This window comes from Hemiscyllium ocellatum, chromosome 10, assembly GCF_020745735.1.
Source record: "Hemiscyllium ocellatum isolate sHemOce1 chromosome 10, sHemOce1.pat.X.cur, whole genome shotgun sequence".
Classification (NCBI taxonomy): Eukaryota; Metazoa; Chordata; class Chondrichthyes; order Orectolobiformes; family Hemiscylliidae; genus Hemiscyllium; species Hemiscyllium ocellatum.
In genome coordinates, this window is record NC_083410.1 from 105,373,654 (window position 1) to 105,394,480 (window position 20,827).

Genomic DNA, 20,827 nt, shown 5'->3' on the forward strand with positions numbered 1-20,827 from the left:
CAACAGTTTCTTAAGGGCATATGGGAATGGGCCGTAACCACTTCCAATGCCCACATCTTGTGGACACTTAAAAGGATACAGTTGCGTAATAAAGTATTTGTTAGCCTGTAATTACATCAATGTCTTTCTCTTTTCTAGGTAATATCAGGCCAATTTCTATCAGATAAGAAAATCGGCACATACGTAGAAGTAGATATGTATGGCCTACCGACTGACACTATTCGAAAGGAGTTCCGAACACGAATGGTGATGAACAATGGATTGAACCCTGTTTATAACGAGGAACCATTTGTGTTTCGAAAGGTAGGTTAGAGATGTGGTGCTTAAATTGGTTCCGAGTCTGATGTTACAGAAATAGAATGGGAATGTGTGCCTGCGGGATGGCGAAGCACAGAACCACACCACACCCAAGGAAGTCATGCAGCCCATGAAAGAACTGTCCAATTAATCTTATTTTTAAACCCAATGAGTCATGCTTTATTCTAACTGATGGAGTAGGCATTGGAGAGGGGTTTAGGGTTAGGGTCAAGAGAAAACAAGAGCTGTTGTATCACTCAATGTGGGAAAGGCAGAGGCTTATATAGGTCCTGAACATGAATCATGAATAGCACAGTCAGTTTTGAGACCTCCTGTGCAAATATATGGTAGCACCAAGCAAATAGCGGCTGATATCTAAGTAGCTGAAAATGTGTTGCTGGTTAAAGCACAGCAAGTCAGGCAGCATCCAAGGAACAGGAAATTCGACGTTTCGGGCACAAGCCCTTCATCAGGAATGAGGAAAGTGTGTCCAGCAGGCTAAGATAAAGGGTAGGGAGGAGGGACTTGGGGGAGGGGCGATGGAGATGTGATAGGTGGAAGGAGAACATGGCTGAAGAGCTTCTGTGCAGAGATGAGATGACCTGGGGGGTGCAGTGAGAGAGAGACTCACTGAAATCCTTGTAGATGGAGGAAGAGAGCTTTTTCAAGGAAGGCATCCTTGCAAGAGGATTCGCAGTAGGTTAAAATCTTTGAGTAAAAAGTGAGGTCTGCAGATGCTGGAGATCAGAGCTGAAAATGTGTTGCTGGTTAAAGCGCAGCAGGTCAGGCAGCATCCAAGGAACAGGAAATTCGATGTTTCGGGCACAAGCCCTTCATCAGGAATGAGGAAAGTGTGGACGTTTCGGGCACAAGCCCGTCCCAGTGTCACCGTGACAATACTAATCTCCCTAAAAATGATATATCCCTCAGAGCTAGGCAGCAGTGCTATTTTTAAAATCCACATCAGGGGGTGGGTTTGATATGGGTTTGGCCAAGTGTGATCCTGTGATTTAGATAAGATGCTGATTGCCACTTTTGGAGAGTGCTGGACAGTGTAGACCCCTGAGCTATGCTTCGCCTGATAGCAGTCGGGGATCTGACCAAAAGGATTCCAGCCGGAACATGGAGCCAGAACGAGTTTGATGTGGACTATGAAGAGACTGTGGGTCACCACTAAACTGAGCTCGACCCTTCCTTTCCAATCACCATCCAAATCAAGACAAATCCATAAAACTATTAGCTTTGTGGAGTCACTTTGGAAAAGAAAGCAAACTGCTTTGAATGGATGATTCGCTTCTCAAAAGCAAATGGGAAGTTGAAGTGTAGAATTAAATTACTCCATTGATATAAAAGAGACCTAAGGGGCAACTTTTTCATGCAGAGGAAGTGGTGGAGGCTAGTACAATTGCAACATTTAAGAGGTATTTGGATGGGTTTATGAATAGGCAGGGTTTGGAGGGATATGAGCCGGGTGCTGGTAAATGGGACTAGATTGGGTTGGGATATCTGGTCGGCTTGGACGGGTTGTTTCCATGGTGTACATCTCTATGACTCTATGAAGAGAAAAATTCTGGCATAAAGTCTGCTCTGTTCAGAAGTACCTTTAAGATAGTTTAAGTCTTGACTCACAATGCACAGTCTTCATTGCATTAGCATGCAGTGCAATTGTATCATTTTCTTTTGAGTTGTGAAACTAATTTTGATTCGGTAGTGAAAACAAAGTCAGAATTTGGTTCGTTTTCCAGGTCATTCTGCCAGACCTCGCAGTGTTGAGAATAGCAGTTTATGATGACAACAACAGACTGATTGGCCAAAGAATCCTTCCTTTGGACGGTCTGCAAGCTGGCTACCGGCACATATCTCTCAGAAATGAGGGCAATAAGCCCTTATCATTGCCCACGGTCTTTTGTAATATTGTACTCAAAACCTATGTCCCCGATGGATTTGGAGGTAAGACTGTCAAGTTCTTAACTATCAGTTCGCATTTACTTACAATGAGAATGGACTGCAAGGTTGCCCACTAAGTGAGTGACAATTGAAACATAAAGCAACATTTGTACAGATAGATGATCCTTTATCCGAAATGCTCGGGACCAGCTGTTTTTCAGACTTTGGAATTTTTCGGTTTTCAGAATGTGACAGTTTAACGGTAAAATTTTTAAAAATCTTACTGGAGAAGCAGACTTCTAACTAAGAACATACCTGGCCACGCCCCACCCTGGTCACGTCGCATCTGAGTGACACACATCAAGTGGGTGTCGATTTGGGGTTAACTGTTTGCTTGCCAAACAACCTTGCTAATTAGAAAAAAACCTCACCAAAAAACCTTCAGATTTCAGAGCTTTTCGATTTTTGGATGTTCAGATAAAGGATCTTCTGCCTGTACTATCTGTAACAACTTTTGATAGTGGCAGAATTAAATCGTCTGAGTATATGTTCCATGGGAATAATTTACGAACTCGAAGTTTCTATCAGGCAATTTTGGCAATTTTGTCTGCTATATTTACATTGCCTTTTTTAATGGTCCACTCAGTCTCTCCTGAGAGCTCTGAGAGTGGCCTTCCACACCTTGTCTCAGTGAGGATCATTGAGTTTGGACCCAGGCTGTCATCATGCTGTCTCTCAATGAGGATGTTGCAGGGAGCCCCACACTGGTAAACATGTATTCAATTTCCAGAGCGTTGTTGGACAGTGACACCAGGGCACTGATGCCAGTGGTGGCATCCCAAATGACTGCCTGGCTACAATCAGGGATTGAATCTGGGACCCATGCCCTATGGATATCAAATGCATGTCACTGAGCCATTGGTACACGTTTATTTTCAATAATGTTGTTACTTGTTTAGTTTTGAATGACAGTCCCGTTTTCTGTGACATGTATAAATTTGGAAGCCTCTAGGTCAGATTTTCCATTTCTTGTCGTGCTTGACCAGGTTCAATGTTTGAGTTCATCCCTCACAAAGATTGACTACTTTCCCCTCTGCATACACTGTTCACTTCTGCCTCCACCTGAGCTCATTTGCTGCTGGAACTCTCCCAGTTTTGCCTTAGTTGCCTGCAGGCTTGGTAATTCTAGTGTTCACCAGGCTAATGTTACGGCATGGGGTAAACCCTCCTGCTTAATTTATACCAGCAATATAGAAAAGGTAATCTGTGAAAATTCGAGAAGCCAAGAACTATTTAAAGTAAAAATTAACAACTTTATTTCTTAAAGTATAACAGAGAATAATTAACTAACAACTATTTACAACTCAGTCCTCTAACCTGCCTTTTAGCTTCCCTTCTATAATACTAGTCCAATAAAAACCCGGTTAAGATTTACCAAAAATTCAAGTTTTCAAAACCAGCCAACTGTTGTATCTTCTATTTGGATCTTCCTGTGTCTTCTTTTCTTCTTAGGGATTATGCTTCACAGGTCACGGATCGATAAAAGTACCTTTAAGAGAGCTAGTTTTTGGGTACTCTCCACATGCTGATGGCATGGCAGTTCTCCTCCTAACTGTTCGATTTTCCCCGGTCTTATATCCCCAAAGCATCGGATTGTGTCATTGGCTTTTAAGGTTGTCAATATATTCAATTCAAACTTGATTGGAATTTGGTATTTTTCAGGGTATAATTTAAACTGATTGCCTAATCCAAATCTGTTTCTGTCTCCAGGCAACCAGCTACCCTCGCTATCCCAGTAGCTGGACCACATGTTACATTGTATCCTATTCAGAACACTTGGTGTTGTCAGGTAGTTCTGTTAGCTTTTAACTCTCTTGAAGGTACAGTACACCCACATCTTCATAAAACCAGTCTCCCTTGATTTCCTTTCCATCAGTCAGAAAGTACAGAAGCTTGAACATATGCACCAACAGATTCAAGATCAGCTCCTTCCCTGCTGTTATTAGACTGCTCTAACTTCAAATAATGTTGTCCTCGCTAGCGTTGATCTTGCTTTGTACACTTCCTGTGCAGCCGTAATCTCTTACGCCTTGCTCTGTTTAAGCACTCTGTGATCTGTATGTCCTTGTTTACTATGATCCATCTATACTACTCGCAAAACAAAACTTTTTCACAGTATTTAAGTGCATGTGACTACAATCATTAAATCAAAATAACTTATCCAAAATTCCTGGTGCCTATTTCATTTGTGTTTAAATCTCACCCCATACTTATGACTCACACAGTTTCGGCATCCCGACACCCAAGTCTTAAATTCCCTCTGTACTTTAAACCCCCTCCATGTGAATTTATTCTTTCACGATTAACACAAGTCCAGTTCAAAATTCCTTTGTAAGTACTTAAATCTCTCTGTCTTCCTGTTCTTCTCTAAGATCTACTGTGCATGCTGAAGTAACCATCATTCTTGTGTAATAGGCAACCCCAACTTTTGGGACTTTTGAAGGACAAAATCCTTTTTTCACAGACCCTGTTTTAGTTTTAGGAGTAAGACTTGTGGGAAAAGTTTATTAGGTCTGAACTCTTCTCATTTAAACATCAGAACTACCAGTAGACTGGGGGCAGCTGTTCCCTGCTGAATTCAGGACCATGGTCAGCAACGACTGTCGTTATTGGCAGCTGCAAAAACCCGGCATGGATTTGAACCCCTCAAAAGTATTACGTATGTCAAGCTCTGACGAAGAGTCATTAGACTCGAAATGTTAGCTTACTGGCTGTCCATGGATGCTGTCTGACCCCCTGTGATCCCCAGCATTTATTGTTTTCAGTACTTAGGTAAAAGTCAGTTCCTAAAAGTCTGGTCTCTTTTACACAACTTTATGTGGTACGTATGAAAACATATCTGTATGAATTTAAATATAATATTTTAATCTACTGTACAAAGGGCAAATCAAAGCATTAGAGGTGTCTGGCTAATCTTGATCTCTGGACTCCAGATGACCTAGTGTTTATCCTTGCAGCAATCCTTGCCTTGAAAATAATAGCATTCGGTGTTATTTCTTTTCGAACCTCTTTAAGGCTTTTCTCTTCCCCATCAGATATCGTTGACGCTTTATCAGATCCAAAGAAGTTTCTGTCAGTAATGGAAAAGAGAGCTGACCAAATGAGGGCAATGGGAATCGAAACTGTACGTAAAAAAAACTTTAAAATTTACACGGAATAGCAAATGATTGAATAACCTTCCATCTGAATAAGTTTGCAAATAGTTTATTTTCCCTCATTAATGTTAGTCAAAAGAGAAATATACCAAACAACAAGCAAATTTTGTTGAGGAGCTTGAAGTCAAAACATGGCTTCTGAGTGCAATCTTCCTAATAATGACAAACTATTAAAGAATGGATCCTTTAATATCCAACGTTACTTTCCAGTGTGCAGAAATTGGAGGTTTCACTGCATTTTAAGTTGATATATAATGCGGTTTGTCAATACAATGAATCTAAGAATTATGTTATCCAACCAATTTTGTAATTTGTCACTGATTGAGATTTCCCTGGCTTATTTTCAAGCCTAGGAGCTGATGCGTTTCAAAATTAAAAGAATTTTAATTGCCCACATTTTTCTTTCCTTCTTAAGATCACACAGAATGGAATCTTTAATCGCTGGCTAGTGCTCAGTCATCACATTGTGGGTTGAATCAGCCGGGTTTTTAACTCATGAATATATCCTTGATGGATTTGAAAGGGAGGTTAATGACCAGATCTTAATCACCAGATCATCCAGACTCTAAAGCAAACTCAACTTCTAGGTTGGGAGCCTGGTAGTGATCAAGTGGGGACATCAGAGATGGAGATATTCCTGGAGATGACCAGCTCAGAAACTGCCTCCAAGATCTCCATCCAGTTAAGATTGTCTGGCAGAACAGGGAGCAGACAGGTCCACCAGTGAGGTTTAGATGGCAGAATCACCAGGAGAGATGGTGCCACCAGGTTAGGTCAGAAAGCACAAGGACACCTGAAGCTGGAATTGGCTTCTGAAGAGTTGGTGAAGTCTCTGAATAAAGAAATGTTGTCATAGTCAGGTCATGGATGTAGAGAGGCAGCCTTTCCTCAGGATTGACTGGGGACCATAGCTCTATATATTACAGCTTTGAGTTTTAAAGGAGACTTCTCTGGACCCAATGCCCATTTCTGGGAGGTCATTTGTAAGTAACTGCTGAACTTAAACCTCAACACAGGAGCATTCAGGCCTGTTGGTTATCAGCAAGGTCCCAGTGGTATAACCAGGTAGACCCCAAGTTGAAGCTAATTAATGATCTAATCTGCCAATCAGATCCCCACCTCTGGCAGGATTGGTTGGAGTCAGAATCATATTGGGAAGATGTTCTTTAACAAAATGTTCTCACTTTGCTCCTGGTTCACATTGTAAACATATCTTTTGGGTGATCATGAAGATTCAATCTTAGATGCATGCAATTATGATAGTAAAATGAAGAGTGTGTAGGTTATTTTTGATCTTAGAGTAGGATAAAAAAGGTTGGCACAGCATCGAGGGCCAAAGGACCTATACTGTGCCGCACTGTCCTAAATAGATGCTGAATGCAGATCGGATAAGGCTGAAATGCGATAACACCAGCATCAAACAACAGCCAAACTCTTGAGTAAGTTACTGCAGGGTTGTCTCAGAGACAGACATCATAAGCCAATCATTTTAGAGAGCAAGGAAAGAAAAAAGATTATTGCAGGAAACTAACCTTTATTTTAGGCCCAAACCAATTTATCAAAATCAGCAGTTTATATTTACCACCCCTGTATTTCACCTCCAGTTCAGGCACACATGTTTAAATGTGATTCTGCAGGAATTGCCAAGCTGCTTTTGGTGGCTGAGTTGTAATTCATTAGCAGAGTAGTTGTTGAAAATGTCATTAATCTCTAATCATGTAGCACCGTTTCCATGACTATGTACTAACCTGCCAAAAGCAGAGATGAAGTGAAAGTGGTAGGAGCATGTGTACCATTCCATTAGATCCTAAGATCTAGGAGTAGGCCATTCAGCCCATCAAATCTGCTCTGTCAATGAGTGAGATCACGGCTGATCTGATAATCCTCAGTTCCACTAATCCACACAACCCTTGATTACCTTACTGATTGCATTCTTTAACATCCATACAATAGTTTATAGAGGAGTAAAGCAAGAATTGATGGAAATATTCAGAGGGGTGCTGAAAGATTTGGTGAAGATTTCACTCACACTTCAATATGATCAAACATGTTAAGTTAGTCCGCAGGAGTAATATAAATGAGATTATGAAATTGAGCTACATAAGGAGATATTGCACCAGCTGACTCAGCGCTTGGTCACAGAAGTTAGATTTAAGAAGCATCCTAAAGGAGGAAAAGAGCTGGAGAGGTTTAAGGAGGGAATTCCAGAGTTTAGGGCACAGGCAACTAGAAACCAATTTGGATGCTCAGGAGGACAGGGTGAGGTGAGTGCCGATACTATAGAGAGTTGTGGGGTTGGAGGACAGGGTGAGGTGAGTGCCGATACTATAGAGAGTTGTGGGGTTGGAGGACAGGGTGAGGTGAGTGCCGATACTATAGAGAGTTGTGGGGCTGGAGGACAGGGTGAGGTGAGTGCCGATACTATAGAGAGTTGTGAGGCTGGAGGACAGGATGAGGTGAGTGCCGATACTATAGAGAGTTGTGGGGCTGGAGGACAGGGTGAGGTGAGTGCCGATACTATAGAGAGTTGTGGGGCTGGAGGACAGGGTGAGGTGAGTGCCGATACTATAGAGAGTTGTGGGGCTGGAGGACATGACAAAGATAGAGAGAGGGGTGAGAACGGGAAGTGTTTGGAAAACAGCCATGAGGAATTCAAGAGCAAGACCTTGTTTAGCCAGGACCCAGTGTTGGTCATCATATACAAGGTACATGAATGATCAAGATTTCACGTGAATATGAGGCATTTGGGCAACATAAATTGGAATTTGGGGGTCCAGCCCAGGCTGCATTACTGAAAAATAAAATCTAAAGTTCACTAAGGTGCAGATGAGAGTCTCAGCGTCAGATAAGCTGAGACTATCGAATTCAGGCGATGTTATGAAGGTCAAAATAGGGAGGTTCAGCAATGGCATTAATGCATGGTCTTTACTAGAAGTGCATTGAGCCAAAGGTAGGAAAATGAAGGCCTTTCCTATATCTTATAGGTGCCTGAGCTCAGGTAACCTGTAACTTGCAGCTGAGGCCAAGGGGAAATATCTATCCGATTAATTTCTATCATATCCAACAATAATGTTTTTGAAAAAGTGATCACAAAAATGTATAGTAGGTTCTGCTGTAACGCATGTTTCTTCAATGTGAATTGGCTTTAATGCAATTGAAAAATTTAAACTTTTACTTGTAGAACTTTCTGAACCTATATTGGTTATAACGTGATTCTGGTCCCATTACATAACGAGGCTACTGCACAATTTTCTTATACCGCGAAATCGCATGAGAATGGGATTGTCATGTTACATCAGAACCGACTGTAATTATGTACATAAGTAAGTTGCACACCCGTATTTGTAAACCTAACAACTGGTTGATAAGACTTCAGAATATTTCTTGCAGGGTTTAAATTTATGTAGCTCTATCCCAGTTTCTAAGATGGCCAGTTTGGGTGAGGTTTCTTAATGTAGAACATCAGTTAGTTGATTGTTTTGTCACGCTTGGCATTTTGTTTGCTTTGTACTTCAAGAGCGATATAGCAGATGTGCCAAACGACACCTCCAAAAACGATAAGAAAGGGAAATCTAATCCGGTTAAAGCAAGCGTTACACCACAAAGCAGCTCAGAACTGAGGCAGAACTCAACGTCAGGACAAGGAACTGGAAACGATGCAAAGAAAGGTGAGAATCCAGGACAATGGTGCTTTTTTTTAAAATGGTGTTTGTCTTCTTAATTTCGTCTTATTGGTTTGGAAGCCTTAGATCTTGTTGAGTTTGCAGATATTGAATGGTTTTTTTGGGCAAAAAACATTCCCCCTGGTATCTAGTTTGGGTAACAATTCTACGTTGGGCTGCATTTTAAGCTCCCTGCCAAAGAGTTTGAAGGCAGTGGTGGGAGGGGAGGATTGGGTATGTCACCTGCCCACCCCAGATCTGTCTCCAGATCTAGGAAAGGAGGGCTGTGTGGAAGCATTTGTTGCTCCGCCCACCACTTAACTATACATGACTCTAGTCGTAGAACTATAGAGATGTACAGCATGGAAACAAACCCTTCGATCCAACTCGTCCATGCTGACCAGATATCCTAAATTAATCCAGCATTTGGTCGGAATCCTTCTCAACCCTTCCTATTCACATACCCATCCAGATGCCTTTTTAATGTTGGAATTGTCCTAGCCTCCTTTGGCAGCCTATTCCATCCACATACAACCCTCTGTATGAAAAAGTTGCCCCTTCGGTCCATTTTTTATCTTTCCTCTCTCACCCTAGATCTATACTCTCTATTTTTGGACTCCCCCACCGTGGGATAAAGAGCTTGGCCATTCACCTTACCCATGCCCCTCATAATTTTATAAACTTCTTTAAGGTCACCCCTCAGCCTCTGATGTTACAGGAAAAATAGTCCCAGCCTATTTAACCTGTCCATTATATGGAATACCATGGACAGTTTTTGGACCCCTTATCGAAGGAAGGATAGACTGGCATTGGAAGCTGTCCAGTGAAGACTCAGTGGGCTGGTTCTGTTATGGAGGAACTGCCATGTAAGATGAAGTTGAGTAGGTTAGCCCTATACTCATTAGAATAGAGAAGAATGACAGGTGACCATATTGAAACACACACGATTCGTAGAGGACTTTGAAAGGTTGATGTGGACATGTTGTTTCCCCTTGGGGGAGATTGGACCAGACAGCATAGCCTCAGAAAAAGAGGTTGTGCATTTAAAACAGAAATGAGGAGGAATTTCTTCTGTCAAAAGATAGAGAAACTATGGAATTCTTTATCACAGAAGGCACAGTGGCTCAGTGGTTAGCATTGCTGCCTCACAGCACCAGGGTCCCAGGTTCAATTCCAACCTCAGGCGACTGTCTGTGTGGAGTCTGCACGGGTTTCCTCCCACAGTCCAAAGGTGTGCAGGTCAGGTGAATTGGCCATGCTAAATTGCCCGTAGTGTTAGCTGCATTAGTCAGAAAGAAATAGTTCTGGGTGGGTTACTCTTCAGAGGGTCGGTGTGGACTTGTTGGGCCAAAGGACATGTTCCCATGCTGTAGGTAATCTAATCAGGAGCCTATTGGAGCTGGATCATTAAATATATTCAAGGGTGAGAGAGACGGATGTTGAATCAGTAAGGGAATCAAGGGTTAAGGGAAAAAAGGCATGAAAATGGAGCCAAGGGCTATCAAATCAGCCATGATCTCATTGAAAGGCAGAACAGACTTGACAGGCTCAATGGCCTACTTCTGCTCCTAGATCTTATGATCTTAATGGCCACTTACGTGCCTCATCCAGCCCTTACCGCTATTACGCTGTTGAATAAATTAGAATAATGGAGGAAGATGCCTATAGTCTTTTATGGACTTTGGCTCCTTCCCTCCCATTGTCATGATGATAAAGTTGAGTATGAGATTGTCAATGAATACAGGCCATTCTGCTATAACGCCACAGTTGTGTTCCTCTGCAACCTCGCACAAGAGCAAATCACGTTATGGGAAACCGTTATCGAAAACTGCGCTGTAGAGAATTGCTAAGAGAAAGTCGCAAATATTCCAAATACAGTCTGACCAGAGTCTTAGACAATTTCAGCAATGCATCTCTGCTCTTGTATTCTAGTCCTTTTGAAATGAATGTTAATGTTGCGTTTACCTTCTTAACTGACAGCTAAGTTGTATGTTAGCCTTGAGAGAATCCTGAACTAGGAGTCCTAAGTCCCTTTGTACTCAAGATTTCTAAAGCCTTTCCCCGTTTAGAAAATAGTCTGTGCCGCTTTTTCCTCCCAAAGTGCATAACCACACACTTGCCCACATTGTATTCCATCTGCCACTCTTTTGCTCACTCTCCGAGTCTGTCCAAGTCTTTCTGCAACCTCCTTTTTTCCTCAACACTACCTGCCCCTGCAGCTATCTCTGTGTTATCTGCAAACCTAGCAGCAATGCCCTGAGTTCCTTCATCCAGATCTTTATTGCATAACATGAATCGTTGTGGTCCCAACACTGACTCCTGCTGAAATCCACTAGTCACTGGCTGCTATCCTGAAGAGACCACTTTGTTACAACTCTCTGCCTTCTGTCAGTCAGCCAACACTCTATACATGCCAGTACCTTGCCCCTAACACCATCGGCTCTTACACATTTAGTAGCCTCCTATGCAATACCTTGTTAAAGATCTTCTCGAAATCCAAGTAGATCCACGGACTATCCTTTGTCAAACTTGCTCATTACCTACTCAAGGATTTGTGAGGCATGACCGCCCCTTGATGAAACCTTGCTGACCCAAACCTATTTTCCCAAGTACTCCCCAATTTCATTCTTAATGATAAACTCTAAAATTGTACCAATGACTGAGGTCAGGCTAACTGGCCTACCATTTTCAGTCTTTTACCTCTCTCTCTTCTGTAATAAATTAGCCATTTCTAGTCCTCTGGGATCCTCCCTGACTCCAGTGATTCCTGAATGGTCACCATCAAAGCCATGACAGTCTCCTCAGCTATCTCCTTCAGAGCTCTGGGTGTAGCATATCTAGGCCACCCTAGGTGGATTTCTCCACCTTCAGACCTTGCAGTTTTCCCAGCTCCTTCTCCTTAGCCATGGCCTCTGTCCCCTGACTCTCTTGAAGTTCTGGAATGCTGCTGGTGCCTTCCACCATGAAAATTGATGGAAAGTGCCAATTCAGTTCCTCCTCCATTTCTCTGGCTTCATTTTCCAGCAGGAAAATTGCCGTTTCGGGCAGGAGCCCTTCACCAGGAATCAGGCCCGAAATGTTGATTTTCCTGTTCCTCGGATGCTGCCTGACCTGCTGTGTTTTTCCAGCACCACTGTAACCTTGACTCTAATCTCCAGCATTTGCAGTCCTGACTATCGCCTCATTTTCCAGCAGCCCAGTGACTCTCTCTTACCTTTCATATATCTAACGAAACACTTTGGGAATTTGAGCAGAACACTAGGTGGGCCACACAAAACGATACTTTTATTATGGTCCATTAAAACCACTTAACATATATCCTGATGGCAAACATTCTGCTCAAGAAAGCAATTTCATGAACAGGGCATTGGTTCCCAATGGAAGAAATGGCCTCATGACTCACCTGTACAAGCACAGTTGTGCTGTAACATTGAAAGCCTGCACAGTTAGTTGACAGATTGGAATTCACACCTGTCAGGCTTCATTTGCACCTGAAGTGGAACATTACCCAAAACGTTATCTACTTTCTCTGCACAGATGCTGCCAGACCTGCTGAGTTCCTCCAGCAATTTCTGTTTCTGTTTCAGATTTCCAGCATCCGCCATTCTTGTGTTTACTTCATTATACTCACCCGATTATATTGAGCTGCCTCCCAGTCGATCTACAGCAGTCCTTGCATTTAACATTCAGGTGCATCCTACAAATGTTAAGTGCGAAAATATTTAAATCTTTTATAAGTTTTCTCATGACCATGCAACAGGTTACCCTGCTCTGTCCTAATGCCCAGCTGCAAATCACTGCAATTCATCCTCAGTAATGCTTTTTGCGTTGATTTTAAAACTTGTCTTTCGATTCTTTACTGACAGTGAGAGGTGTGGCCCAAGTTAACTCTCACATTGCTGCAAGAGCAGTGTGTTCATTGAGTAGCTGCTCGTGAACTGAATTGCTCCATCTGGTGGAGGCATTGCTCATAAACATAGCTCTTTATAAAATCTACATAAAACTTAGATCCTATGCTTTAAAATTGTGATTGACCAAAATGCCCAAGTGCCACTTCCATGGAACAAACATTGCAGGAATGGTCATAGTCCATGGAATATTTGACAATCTATTTCATTGTGTGACAATACTTTGGCTTTAAGAGATGATTTTTTTCCCTTTTTTTTAAATGAAGAGAAGTTGAGGCAGAGATACCAACAGTCTGCTCAAAGCCAATAAAGTAAACAGCTCGTGAGGCCATCTTTTAAAAGTTAGAACAATAGAAGCAGCCTGAATGAGTGGGATCAAGCTCCCACAAAATCCGTATTTTTCATTTAACTTTCAGCAGTTACTGAGGTCTTAAAGCTGGATGTGCAAGCTTCTGTTACCTTCTCTGTTATAGTTAAAAGCTGGGGTTCTCTTCCTGCTGCTAGAATTGCATGTGAGATAAGCTATTTTACTGAATTTGCCTTTGCCAAGGGTGTGTTATGGGATATTGTTGTATTGGAACAATTAATTATTAGTAGTACATATATTTTTTATATATATATAGTTTTGTTAAGCACTTCTATAGAGTTGCAGTTAGGCCAATTTTTTACTTTCATTTTGGTTTTTATTTTAATTGTAGTGTAAACATTTATATGGGATATGTGGGGTTACAGGGATAGGTAATACAGATGAATCTGGGTGGAATGCTCTTTGGAGAGATGGTGTGGACACGATGGGCCAAATGGCCTGCTTCCACACAATGATGATTTCCAATGTAACAATGTGGTTTTGTACTTGGACACTTTTAGCAGTGCAGGGATGGCGATGCTTCATGGATATTTGACAATCTCTGCCATAAATACATATCCACCATGGCCCTGAAATCCTTTGTTATCAGACATTAACTTGTTTTGTTTTGATAATTGAGTTAATTTGCACACGAGTGAAAGGTAAAGTCACCATAGTCCCACTGGACTATTGGGCCACTCTCTCATTAGAGCAAGAGACAACTGGTGGGTGTCTAACCTGGGGGTTAGCAGACCTCAGGCACAGGGAGAGTTTGAGAACGTTGGTAACCTCAACAGGAATTGATCATTAGTTGTGAAATTGGAAATCACATTCTAAAATAAAACACTATAGTAATCCAAGACTTCCTTTTTTTTTAACGGATGACTAAAAAGCAGACACTCCCACTTCCCCACTCCAATCAGTTCTGTATAGCTGTCAAATACTAAACCTAGTGTCTGACATAAAATCAGTTTATATGGCCATTAATTCATTGTGGTTTGTACGACCACACTCCATGCAAACTGGCACCCACATTTTCCAACATTACAACAGTGTCTTCCTCAGTATCTAATTAGCTGTAAAGCACTTTGTGGTTGTGAAAGGCACTATTTAAATGCAAACTTTTTTTCCAGTTATGGTGATTAATACCAACTGAAGCCACTTGCATAGGAACAGTAGCAAGCCCTTTAGCCCTTCTAGCTTTCAGTGAGATCATGGCTGTTCTGTGGCCTAACTCCACGTACCTGCCTTTGGCCCATATTCCTTACTATCTTTGCTTAACAAAAGAACCTTCCCAACAGCTGCATCACTTCATTTTAGATGCAGAGTTTTAAATGTTGGAGTTGTAGCTTTATTTTTCACAGTGTACATCAGTCTCTGCAGTGTCTTAATGTTATGAGTATGTCGTGTATATCCTATTGGACTGTTAATATGCTTAAAGTAATTGGGAGTGAGTTTAGTGATGCTGAATGATCGTAGCTGGAACTTTCTTTTTACAGATATAACGGTGATACCTCAGGTGAATATTGAAGACTTGAAGCAAATGAAGGTAATTTTGATGTAACATTTTAAAAGGCTCAACCATTATTCATTCCTGAGATGTGGATATCAGTAGCACGTCCAACATTTGTTGCCTATTCCTAATTGACCTTAAGAAGATGATGATGAACTGCCTTCTTGAACTGTTATAGTCCATGCAATTTACATACACTCACAGTGCCATGAAGAAAAGATTTTGACCTGGTAATGTTGAAGCAGTGGCAGTGAGTTTTTTTTATTTATAATGCCTTTCATATCCTGAGGCTGCTCTACAGCTAATTAGGTATTTTTCTGATGCACAACAGGTCACCTTCAGAAGCCCCTCACAAACTCACAAGTTCTAACATCTGAAAGGGTTGTAGATACATGAACACAACACCTTCGGCAAGTTCCCTTCCACTCATCGTCCCAACATGAGAATACATCAGCTGTCCTTCAAATTCTTTCCTGGCTCAAAATCCTGGAACTCCCTACCTAAGAGCATGGTAGGTGTCCCTACACCACGTAGACTGCAGCAGTTTAAGAAGACAGCTCACTATTACCTTTTACAAGGAAACAGAAGTGAACAATACATGTTGGCAGAACCAGCTATACCCATATTTTGTGACAGATTATAAAAGTGTCACAAGTTTGAAGGTTTGCTCACCGGGCTGTGTCCAGAGCCTAAGTCCATCTTCTTACTCATTCCTTGACAAACACCCATGAACAAAGTGTCTGTGTTACATTCACTGGTCTCTGCTATTCTTTATTTAACTCCCATGTCACAGTTCTCTGCAGTTTTCAAAACACATTTTATTCAGTGTAAGATATAGTGAATTCAAAAATAATGGAATCTTATTCTCAAGTTGTAAAACTCTGGGTACAAAATGTTGTTTCCCTCTTGAACTAGACAATTGCCCAGTGCCGAGAACGATCTAAAAATTAGGAAGAAATAACTGCATGCAATAAACAGACAATTCAGTCCAATTTGTCCATGCTAGCATTTAGTATTCTATGCTTTCTCAGCTAAGTCTATCAGCATGACTTATTATTTCCCTTTCCCTTACATCCACTTAGCTTTGTGGGCAGCATGGTGGCACAGTGGTTAGCACTGCTGCCTCACAGCGTCAGAGACCCAGGTACAATTCCCGTCTCAGGCGACTGACTGTGTGGAGTTTGCACATTCTCCCCGTGTCTGCATAGGTTTCCTCTAGGTGCTCCGGTTTCCTCCCACAGTCCAAAGATATGCGGATCAGGTAAATTGGCCATGCTAAATTACCCGTAGTGTTAGGAAGGGGTAAATGTAGGGGTATGGGTGGGTTGGCGGGTCGGTGTGGACTTGTTGGGCCGAAGGGCCTGTTTCCACACTGTAAATAATCTAATCTAATCTAGCTGTTACATGCTTATGCATTTTGACTGCTATGGTCTCCACTTAATGTGCTTGTCAACATTAAGCATTTTTAAAAATTTAATGTCACAGGTGTACGTTGTCATATTTCAGATAACGCCAATCCAACATCCTCAGAAACCTGACCTTGAAAGCCACTTTTCAACTAGTAAAAAGTTGTTCATGAATGGGTGAAAGGGACAAGGAAATGAGCAAAGTTTTTAAAAAGGTTAAATTTATTTTGAAGGAAGAGGTTTGAGGAAATGGAGTTAAATTTGAGTGAGAACAAGAGTGGAATTTTCATTTGGAAACAAGAAAAGTACAGGGAATGAGAAAGAGAGGAAGAATGGACACTTTTTTAAGACAACCAGAAATAGAATGAATACAAGCTTGGTTCAGAATTTGCTATCAGTCATGGAGCAAGGGTATTCACTGTGGCCTTGAACAAAGCTACACTGAGATCTTTCAATCTCCATGGCAAACACTTGACCTCTCACCCATGCAACTGAATGTAATGATGTCATTAAGCTGTTCTACCAATCAATCACATTGAAGAATTCTCACAGGCAGTTTAACAGGAAGATAAAAATACTTAGAATCAAATAACTGGTTAAACGTTTTACACAGTGAAGTAAAGAATTGTGTAGAATTAGAGTCTCGATCGTATTGAAACAGACCCTTTGGGCCAACAAGTCCACACCAATCCCTCTGAAGGGGCAATCACCCATTCCCCCGAATGACACACCTATCTTGCACATCCCTGAACACGATAGGCAATTTAGCATGGCCAATTCACCTAACCTGCACATCTTTACTGTGGGAGGAAACCTACACAGATACAGAGAGAATGTGCAAACTCCACACAGACAGTCACCCAAGGCTGAAATCAAACCTGGGTCCCTGGTGCTGTGAGGCAGCAGTGCTAACCACTGAGCCACCGTGCCATCTCTTCTGATTGCTTTTTTTCCCTAAAGGTAACTTACAAAAGTACAGTAACTAATCGTAATGGAGACATTAAATACTCGGCTTATAGTTTTTTCCCCAGGGCTAGATCTGTCGTTCAGCAATAATTTTACTCAGCTGGCTGTTAAAATTCCACTTACAATTCATTGAACACAATTTTAACTTCTTTATCAAGTTTCTAATACCGATGCATGAGCAGCAACAATTCTTGCCACATAATTGGTCTCATTCATTGCCATCTCAGGAGAGATGGGGGTGTAGGGCAAAGTGTTGCCCAAGGTAAGAAAATAAATGACTCACAGCAAAGTCAGGACTTAGATGTTTAATTGCACTAAAGCTTATTGCAATGAATTTTAGGGGGTTAATGATAGCAAATGCTTGACAGTTCACCATCAAAACACCCCACAAGATCCAAACCTTTACATCTACAGATGAAATTATTTTCCCAATGTTTGATTTGATAGTTAGATCAGTCTTACAGTGATGAAGTAAGTCCTGACATTTTATCAGCTTATATGACTGTAACATTACTAATTATAATGTCACAGTGCGAGTTAAAAACACATCAGAAAATTGGCCTTGTTAGATAGGCAATGTCTTTCATAGTTGGTGAAACATAAACCCTCATGAGCTTTTCTCTCATATACGTGTTACACAAAAAACATCACATTCTATTAGTTTTTTGTAGGTAACAATTAAAATGGAAATACAAAATAAAGACAAAGGTACAAAGGAGAGCTGTATGACAGTGATGCAGTGGGATAATTGATGTAGATTCTTTAAAACAAAGCAGGGCATATTCCGAACTCCTGTTGCAATTATGGTCTTTCCTTAGTTGCAAACAATTAAAATCATTTTATTGTTTGATATTATAGGCCTACCTAAAATTGTTGAAGAAGCAGCAAAAAGAACTGAGTGCGTTAAAGAAAAAACATGCCAAGGTATGTATGTGCTCTTCATATCATGAGGAACTGGAGGTCATTTAGCCTTCAGAGTTCTTCAAACCTCTCTTCAATGGGATTGCTGCTGATCCATGGCTGATTTCCTTTACCAAGATTTGTTCCACAGCTCTTTTGAGAAGTAACATTTATCAGACTTACATTTAAAATTAACATTAATGTAGCATCAATTACCAGTTTTTGGAAATTAGATCCAAAGTTCTCCCATCCTTTGTGTGAGAAATGTTTCCTGATTTGGCTCCTGGAAGACCTAGTTCTGACTCTTAGACTATGTGTCCTGGTATTAGATCTTCTAACCAGCAGAAGCGCTCTATCTAGCCTATCGACTTCTCTTAATCTGTTGAAACCTTAGACCAGATTGCCCCTTGATGTTTGAAGTTGGAAGGAATACAATCTCAATTTGTGTACTTAGCGGGTTTTGAGAACGTGGTTAATCACGCTTCATAATTTAACCCTTTGAGTACAGCAATAATTTTTGTTTAGTTTAACTGTTTCATAATAAGAATACAGATCCTTTTTGTTATTAAGAATTGATTTTATTCAGCAAATGAGTTGAACCACTACGGAAAAATTGAATAATGTGTAAAGCCATGATTTAGTTGCCAAAAACGTAGGAGCACACATGCAAGACATAGGTAGTAATATTTTCTTAATTGAATTAATTTGTCTTTCTGTAGAGTAACAAAACTCGAAATGAATCATGTTGGGCTGGCATTAATACCTCTATTAGCATCATAGACTCCTGACAGCACAGTTAAAGGCCATTTGGCCCATCAAGTTGGCACCAAACCTTCAACAAGCATCCTACCCAATTCTCACGGTCATCATGACTAATCCACACTACGGGGCACTCGAGCATGGCCAACCTACCTAAACTCCATATCTTGGGGAAGAAACCAGAGCACCTGGAGGAAACTCACATTGACATGGGAGAAGGTGCATCGCCCCTCCCCCCCCCCTCCCCACACGGGCAATTGTCCAAGCATGGACTCGACCTTGCTCCCTGACACAGTGGGGTAGCAGTGCTAATGACTGAGCCACCATGCACGTGTCCTCAAAAAATAACACAGTAACTATTTGATGGTCATCTGACCTGCAATGCACTTACCTCTGCTCATTACTTAGTGAAGGGCAAAGATCATATATGCAGCAGTAGTAGATTATAAAAACATGAAGGGGGCTGAAGTAGACCATTTGGCCCCTGAAACATGTGCCACCAGTTAACAAGATCATGACTGATCTCCTATGTCCATGCCACCTTGTGCTCTATCCCCACGTCCCTGAATTAATTCAATACACAAAACTGTGTTGCCTAATCCACATTACAGGGCAATTGAGCATGGCCAACCCACCTAATCTGCATATCTTTGGGAAGAACCCGGAGGAAATGCACGTAGATACAGGGAGAACGTACAAAGCCCCCCACACAGGCAGTCTGTCTGTCACATACTCAATGGCTGAGCATCCAAGCTCTCTGTGATAAGGATTTCCAAAGAGCCATCGCCCTCTTAATTGAAGAAATTTCTCCCCAGCTCAGTCAGAAATGATGGGCACCCTTATTCTGAGACTGTGACCGATGTTCTAGATTTCCCAGGCAGGGGAAACAACCTCTTAACACCCAACTTGTTAACCACCTTTAAGGAATTTATATGTTTCAATGAGATTATCTCTCATTTCCCTGAACGCCAGAGGGTATGGGTCTCAACCACACAACCCTTTACATCAGACAAACCCCTCATCCCATGAACCACTCGGATGGCTCCTTGTTTCATGACAGGCAAAATATGTGTTGGAATGTAACAAAAAAGAGAAAAGGACCAGCAGTAGGCCATTTGACCCATCAAGCCTGCTCTGCCATTCAATAACATCAAGCTTGATCTTCTCTAATCGGGTTAAAAGTGAGAAAGTTAGAAATTGTAAAGAAATTTTAATTGAGATTAACCAGAAATTAAAGGCTGACATATCTCCAGGTCCTTATAATCCATGCACCAAATTACTAAAGCAAGTGCATTATTAGTGGTCATTCTCCAACATTCAGTCAACTCTAGTGCAGTTCCTAGAGACTGGAAGGTGCCAAATATAACCACACTATTTTAAAAAGAGAAAACACAGAAAAGCAGCCTGACATCCGCCCTGGAGAAAATGCTGCTCAATTACACAATATGTGATAAGAGAACACTTGAACGGTTATTGAGATTAGAAGCAGTCAGCACAGGTTTATGAGAAGGAAATCATGCTTTGCTAATCTACTGGAGTTTTTTTTTGGGGATGTCCCTGATGAAGGAAGCTAGTACTTCCAAATAAACCTGTTGGACAACAACCTGGTGTTGTGTGATTCTTAACGAGGAGAATAGATCAGGGAAAATCGGTGGGTGTGCATTTGGATTTCAAAAACGTTTTTGACAAGGTCCCACATAAAAGGCTAGTGGGAAAAATTAAAGCAACCAAGATTGAGGGTAATGCACTGGCATGAATTGAGAATTGGTTGACAGTCCAGATCCAGAGAGTGGGAATAAACGTGTCTTTTCCCGAACAGCGGGTGATGACTAGTGGTGTACCACATGGATCAGTGCTGGGACCCCAGCTGTTCACAATATATGTAAGTGATTGGACAGGGACATAAATGAAATGTTGCCCTGACAGCACAAAACTAGGAGGGGACTGTGAGCTGTAAAGGAGGAGGCA

At 41.4% G+C, this 20,827-nt stretch overlaps 1 protein-coding gene across 10 annotated transcripts in view; it reads left to right on the forward strand.

The window, feature by feature from the left end:
* The window catches only part of LOC132819886 (1-phosphatidylinositol 4,5-bisphosphate phosphodiesterase beta-4), a 532,815-nt gene that overhangs the window by 417,513 nt on the left and 94,475 nt on the right, over positions 1–20,827 (forward strand). For all 10 annotated transcript variants that reach the window (XM_060831826.1, XM_060831835.1, XM_060831830.1 and 7 more), the window contains 6 exons: positions 139–303; positions 2,043–2,247; positions 5,280–5,368; positions 8,917–9,067; positions 14,815–14,864; positions 18,059–18,124. In XM_060831826.1, coding sequence (XP_060687809.1) covers positions 139–303; positions 2,043–2,247; positions 5,280–5,368; positions 8,917–9,067; positions 14,815–14,864; positions 18,059–18,124 — 726 coding nt within the window. The remainder of the gene's footprint in view (positions 1–138; positions 304–2,042; positions 2,248–5,279; positions 5,369–8,916; positions 9,068–14,814; positions 14,865–18,058; positions 18,125–20,827) is intronic.